Genomic DNA, 17,342 nt, shown 5'->3' on the forward strand with positions numbered 1-17,342 from the left:
TATATATTGATGGTTTAAATTAAATACTCCCACCAATAGATTTTTGCAGAAACAACATTCATTTAATATTACTTTTTTTTCTATCAAAACTACAAAACTTATCAAAGTAAGCATAGTAGTTTTGACAGAATGGTAGTAAATTATATTTAACAAATGCAGTGCCAACATTTCAAAGGGGCGTAATTGCTTTTGTAAACAATGACTTTAGCCCTAAATTTCTCGCGAATGAAATCTTACCTCTCCAAAATAACAATGCAAGCTGGTAGAGGAAACATTCCTCTACCAGCTGGTGTCATTATTTTTCATGAGTGAGCTTTTATTCGCGAGAAATCGACGGCTAAAGCCATTGTTTACAAATACAATTACGCCCCTTTGAAATGTTGGCACTGAATGGTTAAATTGCTTATAATCCCTGGTAAACTTTAATTGAAATTGATATGGAACTTTACGTGAGCATTTGAGTGATAAAGTTTTAATCACACGTATTATGAACATTTTAGTTTTTTCGAACCTCTTAACGGAATCTCTTTATGAAGAGCTCTGAGTTTGTTGATTTATTTCCCTTTAATTCCGTTAAAATTTGGTTCTTTAATTTTGAAAAATATATTGTTTTTTATACATCATCCGAAAGAGCTTCGTTTTCTGAGCACAGCGATATTTTTTCGAACCCACACACTTTCATCTCGATTTTTAAATTAAGATTTAAAGCAAAATAACAACTTCACTGTTTGACACTAAACTAACAAACTGACAGCTCGCTCCCATACAAAGTGACACCGAAGGGCGCTAATCAGGTGATTCTTGCAAATGTAATCGTACTTATTTAAAATAGTTCCAATGTACCCAAATTGATAAAATTTTGGGTTTGGGCGAGGGTTTGGGTTCCATTTTTAATGCAGATTACGAATATGTATTTACCTCAATACCCTTAAAGAACCCAATTGCTTTTTTTTTACAGATACGCATATTTCGTCTACTACTTGCAGACTTCGTCAGTGCCAAGTACTCAACACCACTTATTATGATTTTATGGAACTGGGTATTCAAAAATCCACTTTTACATTACCTTATATTTGAACGGGCCCTTTAGTAAATATGACTAATTTTGGCAAAAATTGAGCAAATAGTATCATGGGAATCCATCTCCTACCAATCAAGTTTCAATTATAGCCCTCTGAAAAAGCTGATCCAATCGAGCAAAACGGTGCATTTTGACGGTTCGATTGGAACAACTTTTGATAGACGTCCATACTTTGTACACTCAAAGATAAATTAAATCAAAAAAGCTTAAAAAGTATGCAGATTCCTGCTTCACCTTATTGAGTCCGAGCCATGATTACTTCGGCAGTAGTCATGCATGATTAAATTCAAAATAATCTTTCCAGTATTAAGTTTTATTATTTTTGAATATTAATATACAATCAAAAATTAATAAAATAGAATCAAAAATAATTTAAATTTATCCAAAAGAGATAATTTTCAATCTTATCAACCATGATTAAACTGGGTTTAATATCAGACGATTAGTTTTTAGAAAGAGAGTATTCATTTTTAATCATTCGATATGATTAAACTGAGTTTAATGTCAAATTGATTAAATTCAAGCAAAATGGGAATAGTTTAATTTATCAGTGTAGGACTTTAGTTTTAATGATCCCCAAATCCCAGCCTACCTACCATCAATCGACTACCACATTTGTCAAAATTGTTGTTTTGTTCCCCAAATTCCGTATACACGGTGTCGTCGCAGCGGCCGCAGTTCCTCCGTCGATTTCGTAATGTGACCAGTGTTCCTCTAGTTTTCCTGTAAATATCGTCATATATTCCTCACAAATTACAATGTCCGAGGCAAAAGGCTCCAAGAGCTCGACGTCCTTGTTAATCGCCAAACCGGCTAACCTAGAGTGCAAGAACCTGGAAGAGTATCTGAAATCCCGGCCGCCGGATGCATTGGAAAAGCTGTACAACTATCCGGCCATCTGTTTGGCCGTCTACCGGTAAGGATACGGCGAACCTGTCTCCGTTTTCTTTCAACGCTAATCCGATAATTTCAGGGAACTACCGGAGATTGCTCGTCAATTCGTGATACGCATATTATTCGTCGAACAAGCCATCCCTCAAGCAGTCGTCTCCTCGTGGGGTTCGCAAGTCTATGCCAAGTAAGTTACAAATTTTTTGATGTGATGTACGGTCAATTCACCGATCTTGGAATTCCAGGGAAAATTTAATCGTTTCACGCGTACTAACGGAATTGGGTGTTTGGCGCAGTGCAGCACTGACGGGCGGGCTACAAGCTTGGGAGTTGTGTCCAACTTTTAAGAAAAACCTGAAAATCGCCCTACTCGGAGGTGGTCGTCCCTGGTCGATGTCCAATGCGCTGGATCCGGATCAAAAGTCAAGGGACATCGAATTCCTGGATGTGTACTCCATGTCTCGGTGGCGTTGCGTGCTGCACTATATGGTAGGAGCTGGGAGTTCCAAGGGAATGGAAGGCGAAGGAATATCGCCGGATGCAGTGAGAATTCTGCTGCATGCCAATCTTATGAAGCGAGATGAAACGGACGGAAGTCCGGTGATCACGAGACAAGGTTTTCAGTTTTTGTTGCTCGATACGCAGGCTCAGGTTTGGCACTTTATGCTGCAGTATTTGGACACTTGCGAGGCTCGTGGACTTGATTTGGCGGAATGTTTATCAATGCTGTTTCAGTTGAGTTTTTCCACCTTGGGACGAGATTACAGCTCGGAAGGGTTAAGTCAGGGCTTGTTAACCTTTTTGCAACATTTGAGAGAGTTTGGATTAGTGTACCAGCGCAAAAGAAAGGAAGGTCGATTTTATCCAACGAGATTGGCGCACAACATTACGTCTAAGAATGCGGTTCCCTCAATTCAAGATGATGGAAGTTCTGCTCAAGACAAAGGGTACATCATTGTGGAGACCAATTATCGGGTGTATGCGTACACGGATTCCAATCTACAGGTGGCTTTGCTGGGTTTGTTTACTGAATTGTTGTATCGTTTTCCAAATCTGGTGGTCGGAGTGTTAACTAGAGATTCAGTACGGCAGGCCTTCCGTGGAGGCATCACAGCAGAACAAATTATCAGTTACCTTGAGCAGCATGCTCATCCAACGGTGATTTTGATGATTTCCGGATGAAACCATCAGTTTTCGCTAAAATCTCATTAATTTCAGATGTTGAATGTGGAGCAAACAATCCTCTCCAAGTCAGCTCTGCCGCCCACCGTTGTCGATCAAATCAAGCTGTGGGAAAACGAGCGGAACCGGTTCACCTACACCGAAGGAGTTGTGTACAACCAGTTCCTCTCTCAGGGCGATTTCAACACGCTGAGGGACTACGCCCAGTCGATTGGCGTGATGACCTGGCAGAACGAGCGAACCCGCACAATGGTAGTGACGAAAAACGGACACGACGATGTGAAGAGATTCTGGAAGCGTTACTCAAAAGGCGGCAGTTAATTTCTCTCAGTACAGTAATATAAGACTTTTTAAACCTAAGTTAGTTTAAGTTCGTTTATTATGCTCCATTAAAATCATCCTTTGTAAGTCAGATATGCGACACATGGGTTTCTTTATTTGCTGAGAATCAACATCTCCACCATTGCAACGGTGATAATACCAGAACATTGAATTTCATAGGAATAAAGGTAACGCGCCAACTTTGTTGCTGAATGGCAGTATAGGATTGTTTTCCAGTCTGAAGTTTGAAATCATGGCTCTGGGACACAGCGTTACATTTTTTGTTTGTTTGTTTTTTCATCAATACATCAGACTTATGTTTGCATATTTCTATCGTCCTAACTGCACTTATTAGCTGGTGTTACGAATAATGTTTTTAATGTTACAACATAACCTGTCCTCTCTTTTTCTACATGGACCCCCTGCGTTACAATTTTATATTATCTCTCGGTGTTACAAAATTCTTGAAATAATTGAAAAATGAGAGTGGAAAATACAGTCCTGACTAAAAAAAACTCCTCATTCTTCTATGTAATCAACACGCTGCATGATCCCGAGGCCTTACAATCAAACTAAGCTAAGATTAATGCAACCTGCCACTCTCGGTTTTGCTGGTACACTTTGGAGGATCCAGTCAGTGACACTATTTAAAACTACCTCGCGAACGGCGGGAGCTCAGTGAACCACTGTCTGCTTGGCGAGGTAGTCCAGCAGAGCTTGCAGACGCTTTTTAATAGTCTTTTGATCGTCCAGTGTACAACCGAGTAGGGCATTTTCGAACATCTTGTCCGAGCACATGGTCGGATCCAGCTCGGTGTAGGTGGTCGTGTCGGTTGTGTTGCATGCGTTCAGAAACTGTTGACAACGCAGTCGGGAAACCACCGGGTCCGATCTGGAAATGATTTCATCGATCAAGCTGTTCACACTATGCAGGGAGTCTTCCTGGGCACGGTCGCGGATGGTGAAAACGCTCAGCTCGACCGTTGCCAGCCGACCGCTTATCCGCTGGACGTAGCAATCGATTTCTTCGTACTCATCTGAAGGTTGAGAAAAGAAAACGGTTCATTATTTTTGAATCGATTGGTACAAGATATTTGACATATTAGTTGTGTTCCAAATATGCAATATCATAGCCACTGAACAACCATAAAGTGTTGACTCACTGATGAACGAGAAATTCGCTGATATTTCAGTCATATTCATTTTCATTTTCAAGCACAGAAGGGGGTCATAGGGCCAGGTCTCCAGTAAAACATCACTGTCCATACAGCACAAGGGTAGAGGTAAAAATTTGGCACCACAGAATAATAAACACATGGATCAATTGAATCCTGTTTACGATACCGGATAGTAAGGAAAGCTGTTGAACATAGGGGATAGTCAGAGTAACAGCAATAATAGTGAAAGTTAGGAAAATAAGCAGGTAGAGATGGTTGATTTGCAATGGCTATCGACTCTGTTATATGGCCTACCGTATCAGATTCAAATTTAATGTCGTTTAATATTGCGCTTATTACTTTTATCTTTATTCTAAGCAATCTCCTTTCATACTTGTTTGTTTTAAAGTGAACTGGATGAAATGATTGTTTTATCAAAATTATGTTAAAGTTAACTACTAGTCATATTTGCTAATTAATACCTAAATGTAATTTTTAATTTTATGAAGATAAGTTGCTCAGAATAGCAGCCTGTAATTCCGTACCAGAATCCGCCTCCAATTTAATGTCTTTTGTGGATTCGTAGTAGCAAAGTTGTGCTAAAAGCTAAATAGTTACCTAAAAATACTACCTAAATCGTTCACAATCAGAGCCGGGCCACTGATGAAAACCAAAACTACAACCCTGAAAAAACGAATCGATATTTTCGAAGGCGAACACAACCTATTCTTGCTAGTGATTCTGTCCAATTGTTAGGTATCCAAATTATAGTCATTCGTAAATTTATTATTGAATATATAGATGAATTATCTATTATTGAATAACTATTATTTACGATAATTACATGAAAGAAATAACATATAAACTACAAACAAAACGTGACTACTAAAATCTCAAAAAGATATTCTCACAAGTATATTTCACGCAACCAGGAATCTCAAAACCATTAGACGCTATAATGATACTCTGCACATGTTTGACACAAGAAAAGGCCAAAAAGCAAGCGTCCGACACACAAAACCCGCCAAATCCACTGGCAGTCACAATCAACGATTCTACGAATCGCGAGCGCTCACGAATCATAAAACCGCTGACTGCGACACTCTGAAAGCGAAATTGACAGGCTTTATGCGTCAAACACCCGCCCTCCAATCTCCTCCCGCATCCAACAACACAAACCTCCATTACAACATCTAACGAATTCAAAACTCCGAAAATCACTCATCTATAGAAAGTGAGTGGAAGCAACCCTGCATGCAACTATTCTTCATGATACGCTTTGTCTGTCTATCTTTCTATTAGGCCTGTGGACATGTGTTAGCTTCGAAACTTCTAACTAAACTAGGAAAATTTTGAAATCACAAAAAAAAAATTCAAAAATACAAGCAAAATACATATTGATTATTTTATGCAAAACCGAGCAAGTAATATTAAATCTCTTGTATTGTATGCTAATGCTAATTGACTGTAACAAAAATAATATGCTTAAATAAAATAAAATATTAATAAAATGATATGCAAAATTTACTAGAAGGTCATTACTTTATTGGTGAGAAGTTTCTAATAAGCCCTCCCAGTTCCTCTGTATACAGAACAAATCTGATACTATAATCAGAATTGCTCAGTCTGCATGAAGCAGCCGATTGCATCAAGGAAGTTCTATTAACAACCAAGAATTAATCGTTTGAGGTATACTGAAGCATTAAGAAGGTGATAAGTGTCACTATGGGAAATCATCATCGTTGCAAATATAAAGAAATTAAACATAACCCTTTGCTTCAGTACCGTCAACCTCCATGTCCATGGGGAGGGCTGATATTTCAGTCATATTCAAGAGAAAAAGTTAAGGGTTGTGTGTGAGGCACGACCGCATTATTGACCTAGGACTATGAGATTGTGTTTGTTGCTTGATTCAATAACAATTACAGAAGAAATGATTTATAATCAAAGATTCAATTCAATATTCAATGTTCCTATCCCATTCAGAAATTAGGTACATGTACACGCATGTTTCGGTAACTGAATAATGTTTATTTAAAAAAAAATTAGGTATTTAGTCGTGCTGTCGAGTCAATGTAAGCAATAAAATGTCAAATTGTACACTAGCGTCACCTGGTGAGTTAATTCTAAACTGAGCTATCCACGATCCAGTAGGTCTTATTCATCTGAACAACTTTGTCCATGACCGCTAGGCGCAAGTTAAAACAAACAATTAAACGTTAAATGACCAGGTGAGCGAAGTTTTAGGTGTGATGTATTCCATTGAATAAGATATTCACATGAACAACTTTGCTGAAGACAGAAACTATCTATCTAGTCAATATGTCAAGTAAAGGAAGTAATTTGAAACAAATGGCACATTACTGCCACCTGGAGGCCAAATTCTGAACTGGGCATTTCACCATCCAATAGGCATGATCCATTTGAACAACTTTCTTGAAGACCGCAACATTTCATTCGATATCGTAGAAAGTGTGGTTATTCACCAAGTGAGCAACTAGGTGAGCAATCATTTTCCTCAATTCTTCTATAAAATTTTCACGAATATGAAAAAAATCTCTGCGAGTATACTCATCGACTTAATAGACATACAACTTTCCTAGATTGTCCTCATATTCATGCAGATTTTTGAATAAAATGGTTTGCAAGATTCCAATTACTTTGGTGCTAGCTATTTTCGACGCATCAATTAAGTTTTCGACGTTACATTTTTTTTTGCCATTTTACACAAAATCACGGTAGCTTATGGCAATTTGAAATGATGCATCGTTGAGTTTTGAGTTTTTCGAAAATGCATCAAACTAAATCGCACTTTAAAAAGGTTTTACCACCAACAAACCGACATGAATGACCATAGCAAAAACAATAAAATTTCTGACCAAAGCACACTAATGACATCTGGCTCCGGGTTCGCGGGAAATATTTAGCTAAGCCATGGACCCGCATGCAAAAGTGATGAATTGGTTCGTGTCTAATCTATTCTGTACAAATCATTTTTATCTAGATCAAACAATCCTATGGTTTTGACAGTTCGGATCACTGCACATTTAAATCGACCGTTTACGATTTTCGGGTATAAGTAAGAATTAAGTGTCATGTCGGTTTGTCGGTGGTTTTACCCCATTTAAAATTTCATAACGGCATTTAGTCAGATGATCAACCAAGAAATAAATAAATTAAATCGAGAAAACATTTAGTCAGTCAGTAGGTTCCCCAGTTTGAAGGATTTTGGGCAAAATTGTACTCAATTTTGAGTTAGTCTCATCAGCTGTTCTCTAGATAGTTATGGAGGTGATTGGTTGATTACGGTCTATAAGTTTGATCATTTTTAAATATTCTGCTAATGATAAACTAGGTAATAGCGAATTTGTTTTTGATTCAGTTCCAACCTGGATCGAGTATCAAGATTTGGTCTATTTGTTGTGTGTCAAACATCAGTGTAAACGTTTGTTTTTGTAATCTGGCTCGGGTTGATGTTCGCATTATCAATAAGCTCGGGGGTTCACACAGGTTGGAACTGGTTCCAACCTAGATAATAAACAAATTCTAAACATGGGCAACGTTCAAAGCGCCTTATGTACAGGTGCCACGGAAGGAAACAGTATTAGTTTGTTTACTAAAATGAACTATGACGATTGAATATGGCAAGTTTTTCTATAATCAAACCTCCTCGTGTTTATTCGCGAAATTCACACCACTTGCGTAGGAAATCAATTTGGCAAGGCTTTTGTGACTAGCATACACTTTCTGATCGTATGAAATAGGTCCAAATCTGTCCAAATCCACCCGTAAACTTTTTTGTGTTGGCACCTTTTACGACAAAATAGTGAACTTTTCATGAACATTAACGGCAATAACTCAACAACACTACCGGTCCGTGAGTACTTGACCACCTATACATCTATCCATCTTGGGCTACACTCAAAAAAATTATCACATATCTAATGGATGAAATCCATTTTATAGGAAAACTGTGCAAACAAAGGATACGTTCCGAAAACTTCTGAAAATTTTGGTGAACTTCAGGCAAAGTTCAGGATTTTCAAAGTGGTTCCAAAAATTTCAGGAAACTGCAGGAACTGTTAGGAAAATTTTAAAAATTCAGGGATATCCAGAAAACTTTAGAGAAGTCAAAATAATTTCAGAGATGTGGAGATAACTTGAGGAAAATTTACATTTTAAAGAACCTCCAAGTACCTCAAAGAAGTTAGACTAGAGAGCTTTAGGGAATTTCAGAGATATTAACGGCACTTCCAATAACTTCATAACTTCGTGAAATTAAATAAATTCCAGACTATCAGGGAAGTTCGAAGATTTGTATGGGTAAAGTCCGATAAATTCCACAAACTTCAGAAAAACTTCGAGAATTTTTTTGACAGTTCTATTTATGAAGAAGTAGAAATTGGGTTGTTAGTGGAATGCTTAAATAAAACAGCAAAAAGAGGTTCCATTTAATTCCACTTAATTAATTTTGGTATCCATGACAGATACGTATTTCGACTACAATGTGCAGTCTTCATCAGTGTCATTCCCACTAAAGAACATATCAAAATACAACACCCTTAAGTACTCATCTCAAAGGTAAAAAAGTCAAGATCACAGGTATAAAAATAAAACTACGATGTGATTTACCAAAGATTTTAGTAAACTAAAGGAGAAAAATCTTTGTTTTTTATTAGTTAGGTAGGTTCCGATTCAACACATTGTAGCTCCATTTTTATACCTGTGATCTTGACTTCAAATTCAAAGGAATTCAAGGAATTCATAGGAATTATTGGATATTTCAAGAATTTCATGAATTTTGCGATGCTTCAGACACAATGCGAGGACTTCAGGAAATTTTATAAATATGGTTAAAATTTCCGGAACAATAGAAAAATTTATGAACTTGAGGAAAGACTCAAAACCTCACGGGAGTCCAAATAAGACTAAGATTTTTACGCGATTTGTCTACTCTTGTGGATGTTCAAAATTTTCCAGTGAACCACACCGCTACCTGTTTGCATATGCTAGTCCTAGATCCTAATTCATACATGTAGCTTCAGAATAAGTGAATCGTGAAGCTCTTGAATCTTTTTTATGACTTGATCACTTTTACGTATGGTCTGGACCTCCCGAAAGAGCGGGTTGTGGCCAACAGAGTTCGCATGCTGGTCCCAGATCCAAGTTTATTAATATAGCATCAAATCTTTTCTATGAATTGGTCTCCTTTACAGATGTTCCGGATCTTTCGAAGGACCGTTCCATGCCCACCAGAGTGCACATACTGGTTTCAAATCCAAATTCATTCATGCAGCATAATAGTAATTTTTCATCTTTTTTCAAGATTCTCACTTGCACCCCTTTCCTTCTAACACCCTCATTTACAAGTTGCAAAGTAACCAGTACTAAGAAATATCGTTACATTTACGTTATCTGAAACATATTTTTTTCTTACAATCTAGAATCTATCGTAAAGAAAACAACTACAGGGCTGTTACAAGATTTTCTAAATTAGATCCGCGAAATCCGCGATTCCTCAAAACAAATCCGCGACTTCAAATACTAATCCGCGACAAAAAAAACTGTTTTCATTTAGTTGAAGATGCTATTTCGAATAACAGACTGAAGTGGTAGGTTTTATACGATAGATGAGGAGGAGATGAAAGTATAGAATTGATAGTTCCGTTTAGATTACGGCAGTGTGAAAATTGCATATAGAAAGTAGATAGCGAGCTAGGACAACTTTTAAGGAAGGTACAAATCGGTTTTATCATCTCTCTTTACCAAACTTCTCCTTTGGAGAGGGATGGTGAGGGGTGTCCCCATCCCCCCGCCACCACTGGCAAAAACAGATGATCGCCGACCGCTCAAGTACCAACGATGTGCTTGAAACAGTTCTACCGATTTTTACCGCACTTCAGTTGTTATTCGAAGGAAGGCATCCAGTCGTAGGTTTGGAAATTGCAGCTATTGTTTACCCCTACCACGATATGTGCTCCTGTCATCGTCGACTTGACGATCTCGAGGGGACACGGGTGGGGTAGGTGCTGCCACTGTACCTTTCGACCAATGACAGTAATTGATGGTATGCTCCCAATTACTGTCATTGGTCGAAGACTGCAATAATGTCTGTAGTATCGACAAAATGTCCAATCAGATTCAAAGTGTCTATATGGATAATGTTTAATTATTTCCGCGTATACCAGATGATCTAGGTTCTCCAAGTCGTCCTGCAGTTCAGACGATTTGTTATACTAGATCAACAAAAACTAGGATAATATCTGTAGTATCGAAATATCGATTTGGAAATCCTAGAACATGTGGCATACACGGAAATAGGTTGGCATGATCCACATAGACACTGCAAATTTGTTTGGGCATATTTCGATACTACCGATATTGAATTAGTCTTCGGTGATCTATTAGAAAAATAATCTGATCTCCAGAATGATTTCAGAACCTATAACATCTTGTATACGTAGCAATAAGTCGTGCACGATCCATATAGACACTTTGAATCTGTTTGGACATATTTCGATACTACAGACATTATTGGAGTCTTGGTTGATATAGTAGAACAAATCAACTGAACTCCAGGACAATTTGAAGAACCTAGAATATCCGGTATACATGGTAATTACTCGCATATATACAATTTGTTTATGATTTGACAACGAAAAATGCTATGTTCATATTGTAAAAAAAGGAGACCATTGGCCAGACCTCAGGGAATTTCCGTGTAAATCCAATGTGACTTATGGAATTGAGATCATTTCTCGATTATTTGCAGGGTGTTTGGTTTGAACCTGTAAAAAATTGAGAGCCAAATGAACAAGAAAATTGATGATAGCAAAATAATCCGGGACGGAAAGGTTACAATGAATTCCACAAGTTTTGTGACAGCACATCAGTCCTTTTGCGATTTTCGCGACATCATTTAATGTTTCCGCGATTTTCGCGACTGAAAGTTCAAATCCGCGACAAATCCGCGAAAATCGCGAAATCCGCGCCTGTTGTAACAGCCCTGCAACTACTATGATTGATTTACGTTGGATGGTCAACACAAGAAGAATAACCAGATAATGTGATTAATTGCTAGCGCTGCACTCACACATCTATAGAAAACCGTTTGTGTTAAACAGAACAAGCTTTACTCGGAGAAATAAGTAACGTCCTCAAGCTATCAAATTTGAACCAATATGAACCAAAATCTTCACTACGATGATTCATGTTTTCGTTCGTTAGCTTCTGCCGTCGCTAAAACACCTACGCGAGGCATCTCTCACTTTTGGTTACGTTATTTATATAAGGCAAACGAATGATGAATCGGCAAATAATGTATAAGCCGGTTCAAATAAGTGCACAGGTTTCATTCGCACGAGCAGAATATATTCCGCACATCAACTCAAAATTTGAAGCTACGAATTATTGATGCTCATTTTTCAAGCGTTGGCGGTGGTGCTACCCACCTGAAAGGAACCGTATTTTGGGCATTTAGGTACTTACTTTCATTTAATCCCGTCAGATATTCATTATTTCTGAGTAGATCCATCGACATGGCCAGAAAGTCCTTCTTCTCCTGCAACATCAGGGCATCCTTGCGAAGTTTCTCCACCTTCGAATCGAGTTGATCCAAGATTCCGATGAACCTGTACGAGAAAATACGATCATTAGACGGTGCTACGCGACATAGCTGATAACGGTGTGTAGCATTTTCTCATGGTTAATCAATCAACCTCTCAATCGGTGGTTTGTTCAGCAGCTCAATGTTTGTTTCGTCAATTTTCGGAATCACAGACCAATCCTGCGAACTCGATCCCGCAAAATCACAACTAACTGTGTCGACTTCCATGGTTTCAAATTGTGTTTGCTTCACTTCTGGTTCCGAACTCATTGGCCAACACCCAATCTAGTGGCTGCGATAAGTTACTTCCACACTCGGTAAATATTTCAAAGGATTTCCAGCTCGCGACTTTTATTTCACTAGGGAAACAACAACTGGTAGTCACTTTTTCTGTCTGTTTACGTTTAATCACAATCCGCTTCTATGCGGTTTCTTTGGTTACAGTCGCACTAGGTGTTTTTTTTTTGGTTTGATGGAGGTCTGTACAATATCTGAAAGCAGAGATAAGAACAAAACGCATTCATTTGCAGCGACAGTTACCTTTGGGTGCTTTTCGCGCTAGCGGACGGATCGAAGCCATTGAACTCTCGATCGAACTGCTCGTCGAAGCGTAATCTCTTGGCCCTGGTGGCGAAACAGTTGTCGGCCATTTCCCAGCAGGTACACCAAGAAAACTCGAATAATTGCACTAATTTACGCAGAAACTATCAAGCGCATGTAAGCACGTAACATCTTCTAGAATGTTTAACTTTACTGTGACAGCTTTCGCTGTTCCTTCTTCTCAATGCAAAGTGGAAGATATTTTACTTTGGCCTTCGCGAGAAGCTCGATTACTAGCTAATTGAAAAGCGTATTTTTCAGTCGATATCGATATCATTGAAGCCATCTATGGCTCCAACCAACTTCCAAACACATCGGATTTCGACTTAGCGATCTCCGATGCCGCGTGAGATAACACGAATACGATCTCCGGGGATCCGAAAGGGCAAGCGAATGTAAAATGATGCACGTTACTGAACCGAAAGTAGGATCCTGACGTGCTCTCGCACAGAAAATCTCTAGAATTTTCCAGACCTACCTTCGGATAGCTTTCAGCTTTGTCCGCTAGTGGCACAACAGTGTGTATTTTTTTCCTACACTACACAACGGCGTTTGCTTTTACTTCTTTTTGATCTTCCTACCCGCGAGTGTTCAAATATGAGAGTGTTTCTCGACGCAATAATATTATGCTTCTCTCTCGCACTCTCCGTAATTCCAAAAACGCAAAAAACAGGTTTATGAGACACAATAATTGTGTTGGCTAATGTCTTCAAATTCAAGCGAAGAATGAAGTGTATTAACGTACACAATGTCATTGTTTTTAAGTGAATGCTCTACATTAGCCGTGAACCGTCTTCATCAACAGAAAGAACCACCCTAGCAAAATGCTCTCATGATTTTCTGATGGTTTGTGATGGTCGAACAGCATATGTGTGCGTGCAATGCAGCTACGGAATGGACGGCCGAATCGATGGCAGAAGAAAAGTTTGCCGTATTGTTTGCCACCATTTTACACTTTCTGCACGTTCACCAACATACTTTTGATGAACTCTCTAACTACCTGTATCTACCGATTCTACTTACGTATTCAGAAACTACCTTTTAAACGTTTCTGTAAACCAAAAATTCAGCGCAATGCACAAACTTTTTACTGCTCGAAAACAGAGGAATCACGCACTGCTTTTAGAGTTGGAATGGAATGATAGGTGTTGAGTGACCGTCTGACAGTTGTGTTCGAGGTTGTGTTGGAAACCGTGTCTTGAACAAAACTCGACCAATAATTGAAAAGAGCCTATCAGATTTTGTAAACAAAACTTTGTAAGCTCTTTCTTCCCAAAACGAAGGCGGCATAGGCCCTCACGCAGACCAACAGCATCATCATTCAGGAGAAAGTTTTCCCTACCCGATGGTGCTGCTAGTTTGCGTGGGTGGCCTACGCTTTTTTTATCAATAGCTGATAGGCCTTTTTCAATTGATGGTTGGGAATGGAAAAATTGGAGAGAAATCGGTGAGAGAGAACAAACTTTGAATATTCTTTTTCTCTCTGTTGATACGGTTGAATACCGAATAGTGTGCATACACTGAACGAAAACCTCCGCCAAATCAGTATGATTTTTGTATCGAAACGGTAAGAAAAAAATACCCAACGACCAGTTCACTTTTACCTACTTTTGACTAGTTTGTCTCCTTTTCTCCTACTAATGTTGTCAAAAACGGACGAGCAAAACCACCCAACAGGGGTAGTAAAGTGTGGGAACCCAACGTTGAGTATAATCATATTTACCTACTGTTGGGTACAACTAACTTACTTTTGGTTAAAAAGCCAGTGGAAAATTCCATACGAACTGCACACAAGTAAATGAAAATTACTTTGACCCGCTTTACCTACTTTTTGGTTCCTGCACTATAGTGCCGAGATGAGTGAAAAGAACTTAATTTTGGGTACTTTTTTTAAACCATGTACACAGAGAAAAAAAATACTCTAAATTTAAGTTCTTTTTACTTAATTTTGGGTAATTTGCATCCCACTCTCACTTTTTGTTGTTGTCAAAAACGGAACGAGAGATTCGGTTTTCTCATGACTATCGCTCAATAAGCTACTAGTGAGTCACAAACGTAGTCAAATGTAAACTACTATGAGCGGTTTACTGAAAATTAGCTCATTGGTCGGAACATGGGAGATGAGTGAAAAGAACTTAATTTTGAGTAATTTTTCGGTTCCGTGTACATAGATGCGAACCAACTTCCCTAATAATAAAAAAACATAAAAAAGAGCTTAACGACTTGTTCGGGGTATGTATCATCCAAACCATTTGTGAGATAGTTTACCCATCCGGGATATAGTTCGTTTATTGTATTTGTTTATTAGGGTTCTCTGCCATCGTTAGTTAGTGAGCAGTTTCACTAATACATGCACAGAAAAAAAGTTGTTGAATATTACATCCAAACTGCTGCAACCAGGTCAATCCATCGGTTGTGTAGGTAATATTGTATCTGCTTTTTGCTATTACATCATTATTTCATACATCAGCTTGAATTACATTGATCGATATTACATTTTTTTGCTGTGTGCGTTTTACTGGTTGAAAATAAAAATAAACCGCTGTCAAGTCGAACACTTTGACAGCGGATTTCGCGGTTGAAAATAATGAACAAATTAATTTTACACGGCTACACTAGCAAGGTTGTATTAGTGATATCTTGCTGCAAGAAGTCAATAAGGTGATCCCCAAGAGACGTTTCTCAGTGGAACTGTCAGCTAGAAATCAAGAGTGTGTGAGTGATCTGGTGTTAATGGTGCTGAATTTAAACATAAACAAAGCAGAAATTCATATGAGAATGAACTGTCAGTTCTACTGTGATCTGTCAAAAGTTCTTGGTAAACAAAAAAGTCAGCTGATCGCAGTAGAACCAACAATCAATACGAAACTAACGATTTTAAATTGGCTCACTACTTGACTAGTCTATTGATCCCAAGCAAACGATTAACGGACCCCATTGTAGTCGAAATTCTACTACTACACAATGTTTGTTTTGATTCGCTATGCAAGTGTGACAGATAAAATGATGGGTTAGTGGATTTTCCTATGATTCGAGGGGTGAATCGATTAGCTTGGGACCGAAGAGAGAACCAGAGCTGAGTAAAAAAGTTGAGAACGTTATTTCGGGACCTTCTAGTCTGAGTTACATCTATGGTAGAACCATAGAGGTAACTCTGGACGTCTGTCAAAAGTTGTTCCAATCGAACCGTCAAAATGCACCGCTTTGCTCGATTGGAACAGCTTTTTTCAGTTTTGTGGTGACAGTCGTCCATACTTTTACTGTAGGGCTTTAGGAGATGGGCGGAGAGAATTTTTTGAGCCAAATGAATTGTCAAAATCTGAGCCAATCGAACATTCCAATTAGAATTTTCCGAGGATTTCTTATTCTTACTAGAATAAATTTGAGAGTATTGCAATCGAACAGAAATTCAATCACCTTTATGTGTTGTGTGCTTCTCAAATTGAACTAGTTTTTGGAACCAAAAACAATATTCTAACTATTTTGATTAATTGATCTTCGTTGGTTAATGAATGGCACCAAGAAATGTGCAAAATATTGCGATGTAATCAATTATTATTTTGCACGTAAATCGAATCAAAAATAAAAGTCATTTGAAATGCTAGCTTCTAGCAAGGGGTCTCCCTCTGAGTATTTCTAAGGAAACTAACAACACAAACAGGTAGAGGAATTATTTCTCTAGCATGTGGTATAATTTGTTCGCGAAATTGAGCTTTTATTCACGCTTGACGTGTTTGTTTACAAAAGTAATTATGCCCAAATCTCGAAGTTTTCCGGAAATGTGTAAACGCAGTTTACACATTTTATGAGTAGGCCCCTTTTTTCACGAAATGTGTTAAATTTTACACATTAATGTGTTTACGCTGGTTACCGTGTAAGAGGAAGGAAGACAATACGACAACCAGATCGTGATTGGCCGATTTTAAGTGCGTAAGAGATAGAGATAGACGATGATAGAAATACTCAGAGGGAGAGATAGTATTCAGTATGGAAATGTAGAAAATCAAATTATAAATCTAATTAAAAGCACTTGCATGTCAAACTATTCTTAAATGTTTGTCCTCGGAGTGTCGTATTTTTTATAGCTAATTTTCAAACGAAAATCATCCTGTATTTGGATGACAGTCATATGGATGTTCATCATCTGACGGTAAATTCAACCATAAGAAAATCATCCGAAATACGAATGCATATTGTTAAAGGGCTCGGGCAATGCAATAATCATTCGAAGTATTGCGGATGTTTTGGATCAGTGTAGACGAGGAGATAGGATATAGCTAGAAATAGAGAAAAAGTTCACTATGTCGTAAGTAACATTCGCACCTATCCGAGAAAAATAAAGTGTTGTTTTGATGACCGAAAAGTTATTCCTATTTCCAATTAAACACATATAATCTCATAGTGATAGCAATGTTTAACATATTTAGCCGGGTTTTAATCATACAAAGGCAAATCGCTAGCTTTCATGCTAAGAAATACTGGTTTTTGAGTCAAAAGTTATTAT

General features: G+C 38.1%; 2 protein-coding genes across 4 annotated transcripts; one reads left to right on the forward strand and one right to left on the reverse strand.

Moving 5' to 3' along the window:
• Positions 1-1,742: 1,742 nt before the first annotated feature.
• mrn (general transcription factor IIH subunit 4 marionette) lies at positions 1,743-3,563 on the forward strand. The gene is made up of 4 exons (XM_065234789.1): positions 1,743-1,997; positions 2,055-2,159; positions 2,218-3,130; positions 3,191-3,563. The coding sequence occupies exons 1-4, from the start codon at positions 1,840-1,842 to the stop codon at positions 3,473-3,475; spliced, it is 1,461 nt and encodes a 486-aa protein (XP_065090861.1). The 5' UTR covers positions 1,743-1,839; the 3' UTR covers positions 3,476-3,563.
• A 94-nt stretch (positions 3,564-3,657) lies between these two features.
• On the reverse strand, positions 3,658-13,964 carry LOC135711837 (BAG family molecular chaperone regulator 2). 3 transcript variants are annotated; one of them, XM_065234790.1, is made up of 4 exons: positions 13,862-13,964; positions 12,351-12,729; positions 12,121-12,263; positions 3,658-4,512 (listed from the first exon to the last, which is right to left on the reverse strand). In XM_065234790.1, the coding sequence occupies exons 2-4, from the start codon at positions 12,506-12,508 to the stop codon at positions 4,151-4,153; spliced, it is 663 nt and encodes a 220-aa protein (XP_065090862.1). In that variant the 5' UTR covers positions 12,509-12,729; positions 13,862-13,964; the 3' UTR covers positions 3,658-4,150. The 3 variants fall into 3 exon arrangements, with proteins under 3 accessions (XP_065090862.1, XP_065090865.1, XP_065090863.1); XM_065234793.1 differs by lacking the exons at positions 12,351-12,729; positions 13,862-13,964 and adding an exon at positions 12,779-13,323; XM_065234791.1 differs by lacking the exon at positions 13,862-13,964 and having other exon boundaries at positions 12,351-12,735.
• Positions 13,965-17,342: the final 3,378 nt, after the last annotated feature.

This window comes from Ochlerotatus camptorhynchus, unplaced genomic scaffold (assembly GCF_037179485.1).
Source record: "Ochlerotatus camptorhynchus isolate MF236.1 unplaced genomic scaffold, CSIRO-AGI_Acam_v1.1 ptg000443l, whole genome shotgun sequence".
Lineage (NCBI taxonomy): Eukaryota > Metazoa > Arthropoda > Insecta > Diptera > Culicidae > Ochlerotatus > Ochlerotatus camptorhynchus.